At 39.7% G+C, this 7673-nt stretch overlaps 1 protein-coding gene across 1 annotated transcript; it reads left to right on the forward strand.

Annotated features, from left to right (window-relative positions):
* Positions 1-117: 117 nt before the first annotated feature.
* LOC106511110 (kelch-like protein 40b) lies at positions 118-4862 on the forward strand. The gene is made up of 6 exons (XM_013999858.1): positions 118-1866; positions 3415-3575; positions 3675-3782; positions 3860-4045; positions 4150-4299; positions 4385-4862. The coding sequence occupies exons 1-6, from the start codon at positions 733-735 to the stop codon at positions 4494-4496; spliced, it is 1851 nt and encodes a 616-aa protein (XP_013855312.1). The 5' UTR covers positions 118-732; the 3' UTR covers positions 4497-4862.
* The last annotated feature ends 2811 nt before the right edge of the window (positions 4863-7673 follow it).

Raw genomic sequence — 7673 nt, forward strand, 5'->3', positions numbered from 1 at the left:
CTTCTTAAAGGGCTGTAGTTTTGAAATTGACTTTATGTTTTGAGGAATGTCATTCCWTGCTTTAGTATAAACATAGAAGAATGACCTCTGGCCGTAACAGTTTTTAAAAGTTGGTAATATCAGTTGTCCTTTTGTAACAGATCTATTCAGATTCTGGAAAAACTGTTTGATTCTAACCAGAAAATCGATTTATCATAACTTTTTCCATTAAATGCCATCTTAAAAGATAAACTATTATTTTACAGTAAACAAACAGCCACTTTTTACCCTGATTTGTTCAATTTTAAGATTAAATTAGAAAGAGTAATTAAAGAAAACAAGTAAGTAACACACTTTGAATCTGTCATGCCAAACAAACCAACAAAAACAGAGCATGAGTCAGTGACAAAGCCCACCGGAGCCCCCTCTGACTCAGCTGTCAGCTGTCGGACTGTGGATCCTGGGGGGTGGCGGGTGGAAGAACAGGACAGGGAAGCTTGTATTGGATTTCAGTGTTCCAGAATAAAGCCCATAGCTCCACGAYGAGCACCGTGTCCAAAAATAACGGACCAGTTGGAGCTCAGTTGATGACTGAGGACAGCTGAGGAAGTGGGCYGTCCCTGGACTCAGATGGTGAACGGGGCTTTTAAATYCACCTTCAAGACTAGAAAAGTACTCTGCGATAAAGACCATCCACGTTTGTTTGATCCGCAACCTTGTAAAGACTCTTCATATATTTAAGGAAACAAAAACATGGCCCTGCCTGTAAACCCTATGGATGAGCCCAGGATGTACCAGCAGACTCTGCTGCAGGACGGGCTCTACGACCTGCTGGAGAACGACAAGCTGGTCGACTGCGTGTTAAAGATCAAGGACAAGGAATTCCCCTGCCATCGTTTGGTGCTGTGTGCCTGCAGCTCCTACTTCCGCTCCATCTTCCTGTCCGACCTGGAGGAGAGCAAAAAGAGAGAGATTGTTTTGGAGGACGTGGAGCCTGGTGTCATGGGCCTGATCCTCAAGTACCTGTACACCTCCATCATCAACGTGACGGAGCAGAACGTCCAGGACATCTTTGCCGTTGCCAACATGTTCCAGATTCCTTCCATTTTCACCGTCTGTGTGTCTTTTCTGCAGAAGCGCCTGAGCCTCAGCAACTGCCTGGCCGTCTTCAGGCTGGGCTTGATGCTGGACTGTCCCAGGTTGGCCGTCTCCGCCCGAAACTACGCCTGCGAGCGCTTCCAGCTCATCTCCAGAGACAAGGACTTCCTCCAGCTTCTCCCCAGTGAGCTGGCAGCCATTTTAACAAATGACAACCTGAACGTGGAGTCAGAGGAGGTGGTGTTTGAGGCCTTGATGAACTGGATGTCCCAGGACACAGAGAACAAACTGAAAGAACTCCCGGACCTGCTCGACTGCGTTCGCCTGCGTCTCGTCACGGACGAGTATCTGAAGGAGAAGGTGGAGAAACACAAACTGATCTCGTCCGATCCAGAGATCCAGAGGAAACTCCAGCTGGTTAGGGATGCACGTGCCGGTAAAATGCCAGAGGTTAAAAAAGGAAAAGACAAGGAGGACGCCAGCGGAGCAGAGAAAGATGGAGACAATGAAAATAAAGAGGAGGAAGAAGAGGAAGGTCTTTTACCGGCTATTCTCAACGACAACCTGAGATTTGGGATGTTTGTCCGGGAGCTGATTCTGATGGTGAACGAAGCAGGCGCCGTGGCCTACGACCCATCAGGGAACGACTGCTTTGTAGCAACTCTCTCCACACAGGTCCCCAAGAACCACTCCAGTCTGGTGACCAGGGAGAACCAGATATTTGTGGTGGGAGGGTTATTTGTTGATGAAGAGAACAAGGTGGATCCACTGTGCTCCTACTTCCTGCAGGTATGAAAACAGCTTCACAAACAGAAGAGAGGATAAACTAAGGTCAGGTCAGCTTTCTGATAATTAGTTTAAAGCAGTGGTTCCCAAACTTTTTATCTTCTGACCCACAAAATATCCATGGCAAAAACTTGGGACCCCAAATATTACTGGTCTGAGTACACAAACTTCATTAATAACCCTAAAAACACAGGCTTTTTGACAATCTAAACAGCTTGTACACAAATACAAATACCGTACTTATTTATACTTATTTTGTGTTTTTGTAATGTTATGGGGAAAATATTACATTAGCAATTATTTTATTACCCTTTAAATTGATTTCTGGAGATTATCCAAGGTGCTTCATGACCCATAATTGGGTCCCAAGCCCAACTTTGGGAACCAAAGTGCAGTGGTTCCCAAACTTTTCAGATTTTGACCCACAAAATAACAGCAGCAGAGACCTGAGCCCACAACTCTTTTTGGAGGATAAACATTTGTATCAGGTCAACAAAACACGGGCATAGTAACAGTATTTTTTATACCACATTTATCCATTTTAAATACACTAACCTCACTCCTTTGTAACAACTAAGACAAAAATGTCATTAATTCAGCAAATCTTTTCAGGACCCCACCTTGATGTTTCGGGACCCCACTTTGGGTCCCGACCCCAACTTTGGGAAACACTGGTTTAAAGGACACATTACACATTACATCATACATGTATGTCAAACTATATATCAAATAGTATTATATTGTATTTTACCATTCAGTCTCAAATTTTATTATATTACATCACAGTGTGTTGTATCATATTATATAGTTTTGCATCATATCGTCATTGTATCAGTCCAAACAGGCTCATATCATATTGTATTATATTGTATTGTATTGTATTGTGTTGCACCAAATATCAAATAGTATCATATTGTATTGTATTTCATGGCATCCTATTGTATAACACTATATAGTATTGTATATTACATATCGCATTGTATCATGTATTATATCAAATAGCAGTGTATCGTATTGTCTCACGCAGTATTCGTCTCATGCATAGCATTATATCGTATCAAATATTGTACCATATATCATCTCTTACGTAGTATTGTATCATATATATCATCCCATGCCCAGTTTAGTATTGTATCATATATAATCTCATACATACTCTAGTATTGCATCATATATCGTCTCATACATAGTATTGCATTGTATCATTTAATGCATCACATATCGTCTCTTACGTAGTATTGTATCATATATCGTCCCGTCCCATGCCCAGTTTAGTATTGTATCATATATTGCATCATATAGAAACTCATACATACTGTAGTACTGTATCAAATATTGTCCCATGCACAGTATATGGTGTCATGTAATGTCTCATACACAGTGTCATTTTGTATCATAAATATCTTCTCATCAATACTATATTAATGTATCATATCTCTTGATGGGATGTTTGTCTGGATAGTTTTGTTTTTAGCCTTTAACTCTAAAGCACACATTTGGTAAAGACGTGAAACAAACGAACCAACTTGTCTTTACGTCTCTTGGTCTCAGTATGACCCAGTTAGTGCGGACTGGCTCGGGATGCCTCCCCTCCCGTCTCCACGGTTCTTGTTCGGACTGGCCGAAGCAGAGAACTCCATCTTTGTGCTGGGAGGGAAGGAGCTGAAGGATCGAGAGCGAACGCTAGATTCAGTTTTGGTCTATGACAGACAGTGAGTCAAGAGTTAAAAAAATAAAACAACTTGGAAAACCAATTTTAGAAAATGAATTCTAATGAATTTGTTTGCTCTTGTGGTTATTTTTTTTCACAGTTCCTTTAAATGGGGCGAGTCTGAGTCGATTCCTTACCCGGTCTATGGACACGCAACAGTATCACACAACGATTTGGTGTATGTGATCGGAGGAAAGGGAGACAGCAAGTGAGTAAATTCATCAGACGTTAGGATCTGACAGGGGAGATGAAGGATGTAAGAAAAGCGTCTGTTTCTTCAAACAGGAGCTGTCTGAAGAAGATGTGTGCTTATGATGCTAAGAGGTTTGAATGGAAGGAGCTGGCTCCCATGAAGATTGCACGCACCCTGTTCGGAGCCACCCTTCATCAAGACAGAATCTACGTTGCAGCAGGTGTGACAGACGACGGCCTGACGGACTCTGTGGAGGTGTACGACATCGCAACCAACGAGTGGGTTCACCCGAACGAAGCGTTTCTGCTTGTTTTGTTCTGGTAGTACTGAAGGTTCAGTCACAATGAAAGACGTATTCATTCTTTCTGTTTTCGTGTCGCAGGTGGTCAGACTTTGAGCCGTTTCCTCAGGAGCGCAGCTCTTTGAATCTCGTATCTCTGGCTGGTTCCCTCTACGCCGTGGGAGGTTTCGCCATGATGCCTTTGGAGGACAGCGAGGAGATCCTTCCCAAAGAGATGAACGACATTTGGAGGTACTTTACGAGAACACCCAAGACTCTTCAAGAGCATTTTCTGCAGATTTAATTTGAGTGTTTATTCATTATTTAATCTCCTCAGGTACAAYGAGACAGAGAAGAAGTGGAACGGSGTCTTACGAGAGATTCAGTAYGCATCTGGAGCAACGGTTTTAGGGGTCCGACTGAACACTCTGCACCTCACCAAGATGTAAAACTGCCTCTTTTTCCTGGAAATTTGGATTAATGGTGGCACAGCACTGCTTTATACGCTCGTTATTCCAAGTGTTTGAATAAAAGGCAACTAAATTTCCTTCTTTTACAAGTTTTTTGGGAAAAGTAATCATCTAAAGGCCAAATTGCTTTGTTTTTAAGCMCTTCATAAGTGCTGTTTTTATTTTCATCCTGTGTTGTTTTTCTAATTAACATTATGACTTTATATTGCGAACATTGTTAATTTTTTTCCCTTAATTACTTTTTATRTGAATATGTTTGTGCAATTAACAGACTGAGTTGGTAAATCCTAACAAACATTAATCTTTTTGCACTGAACTAAATAAAAGTTTTAATWAAAAAACTGACTCACATGGAGAAGTGTGCATTTTCCAACAGATGGCAGCAATGTGAAAGTCAAGATTAACATAATGGAACAATTTAAAAAAAATCAAACACATTGACATTTTTTAATATGTGTATATTGTTTAATATTGAAATAATCTCTTTACGTCCTACTGTGTTACAGACAGTTACAGCTGGTCAATATTACAATGAAAGACAAAAATACAACTCATGTTATTAGCACCTCTAGATACTACCGTCCTTGTTTTAGTCTTTTAATACAGCTGCTTTTAAAACTACCGTTGGGCTTTGTATAGCAGAAATAACCAAACTGTGGTGTTGATATTATAGGCAAGCAAATCAGCAAATACCAATACTACATCAGATTTTTTTAACAGTGCTACAGTGTGAAGAAATATCAGAGACATAATGAAGAGGGTTTGTGGAATCTACTGGCACCATGATTCTGTTTGTCCAATCACTTTTTTCCCTTCAAAACGGGGATAAGATTAAAATTATATTTTCAAAGCAGTAGTTTAAAGTTTCACATGTGAAATGATCAGCATAGAGCAACGAGATAACAAAAATACATAAATTCAGCATGATTAGTGTGAAAAATGGAACAAATACAGTATGCAGGAAATACATATGGCAAAAAAATGTTTATTTTTTATTTAACTCTGTATATTCACACATTTTTGGCTACTTTTGCCACACTCAGTTTATGCATCTGAGATGTATCAGATAATCTCAAATATTGCAAAGTATTTAAATGTTGATATCAAATACTGTATATATCAAATACTGAGGAGCTAGCTAGCCAGTTAGCTACACTCAACTAACCACAGTTAGTTAGGCACAGTCAGCTAACTACAGTTAGCTTGTTAGTTAGTTAGCTACAGATGACTAACTAGTTAGCTAGCCACTGTCAGCTAACAAAAGTTTGCTAGCTACATTGCTGATAGAGTAGCCTAGAACCAATATGGTAATTTTGTCAGTTTTTGTGCTCCATAACTTTATTTGAACATGGCCCAAATAAAGAAACACACAMGCAAAAGAAAAAAGAAAAGAAAAAGGTGTTTCTGAATTCTTCCAACAAAAAGGTTGTTGTACAAGAATTTTAGTCTTGTTTTCGTTTGGTTTTTTGATGGCACATTCCCTAATAGTTGAGGGTGAAGGTCGCAACATGGCATTTCTTGAAAAATATTTRGTTTTAGACTAGTTTTAGCAGCTAAATGTCAAATACTCCATGATATATTAAAAAGAAAAATCTGCGCTCAGTTTGCAAAACAAAGTGCTCCATTCTGAAAAAGCTCCTGTCTTTTACACATCATCTCCTTTCTCCTGCCTGTGACCCCGAAAAGTCAATCTTAGCTAATTATTTTTGAAGGATAGTTTCGTTCACCTGCAGGAAGGGGCCACATGACGTACCCAAAAGTAATTGTGTACATTTAATCTTAATATGACATAAATAATTACATATGGCCACAGGTTAACAAAACAAAGGTTAGAAAATACAGCTGTGTCACATTTATTTAATTAAAGAGTGCAATGTAGAATACAGTCATTAGGTGTTTTTGCACCCACCTAATAAAAACAAAATTAAAAAACTTTTAAGGAAAGATAGGCCCACCTAATTCAAGCCTTTGGCTGCTAGCTTTAATAAAGAATAATTTAAGACTTCTTCACACTGCACAATTTTCCTTCTCACTTACTAGAAATTCAAATTCACTGCCTTTGAATTTTAAAGCTGAAGAAAAAAAGACACATTTTTGTTAGAAGATGTATTTAAATCCTTTTTTATGATCCATCCAACAATGGAACACAATCGTCACCACACTGTCAGCTGACTTACTTTAAAAAATTTCACTTTTTAAACTCTAATTGGAAAATAAAGTGCTCCTATTATGAAAATAAACTCCCATCATTCAAAGTAGCAAGTAACACATTTCCTGTCATTGGACAACATGAGGCTGGTATGGCGTAAAGCAGCGATGACATGAAGCGGAGACAACAAAGTTGGGCAACATAAAGCCAAGACGACATGATCAACATGAAGCTCGAACAACATGATGCCTGGAGCGACATGAAACTGAGGTGACATGCAATGGAGAAAACATTAAGCCGAGTCRCCATTGAGCCGAGACAACACAAAGCTGGAACGACATGAAGGTAGAATGAAACAATACTAAGAAAACACAAAGCCAAAACAAAATAAAGCGGAAACAGCTTGAAGCATGAAGCCAGGATGACACGAAGCTGAGGTGACCTTGAAGGCAGGATGACAAGAAGCTGAGACGACATGAAGCTGAGACAACATGAAGCTCTGATGACATGAAGCTGTGATGACATGAAGCTGTGATGACATGAAGCTCTGATGACATGAAGCTCWGATGACATGAAGCTGTGATGACATGAAGCTAAGACAACATGAAGCTGTGATAACATAAAACAGAGACGACATGAAGCTGAGACGACATGAAGCCAGGATGACATTAAGCTGAGACAACAGGACGCTGAGACAACATGAGACAGCATGAAGCAAAGATGACATGAAATTGAGACGACAAGAAGCTGAGAAGACATGAAGCTGAGACGACATGAAGCTGAGACGACATGAAGCTGAGAAGACATGAAGCTGTGAAGACATGAAGTTGAGACGACATGAAGCTATGACGACATGAAGCTGAGACGACATGAAGCTGTAATGACATGAAGCTGTAATGACATGAAGCTGAGATGACATAAAGCTGTAATGACATGAAGCTGAGACGACATGAAGCTGTAATGACATGAAGCTGTAATGACATGAAGCTGTAATGACATGAAGTTGT

The sequence above is a fragment of the Austrofundulus limnaeus genome, unplaced genomic scaffold, assembly GCF_001266775.1.
Source record: "Austrofundulus limnaeus strain Quisiro unplaced genomic scaffold, Austrofundulus_limnaeus-1.0 Scaffold2516, whole genome shotgun sequence".
Lineage (NCBI taxonomy): Eukaryota > Metazoa > Chordata > Actinopteri > Cyprinodontiformes > Rivulidae > Austrofundulus > Austrofundulus limnaeus.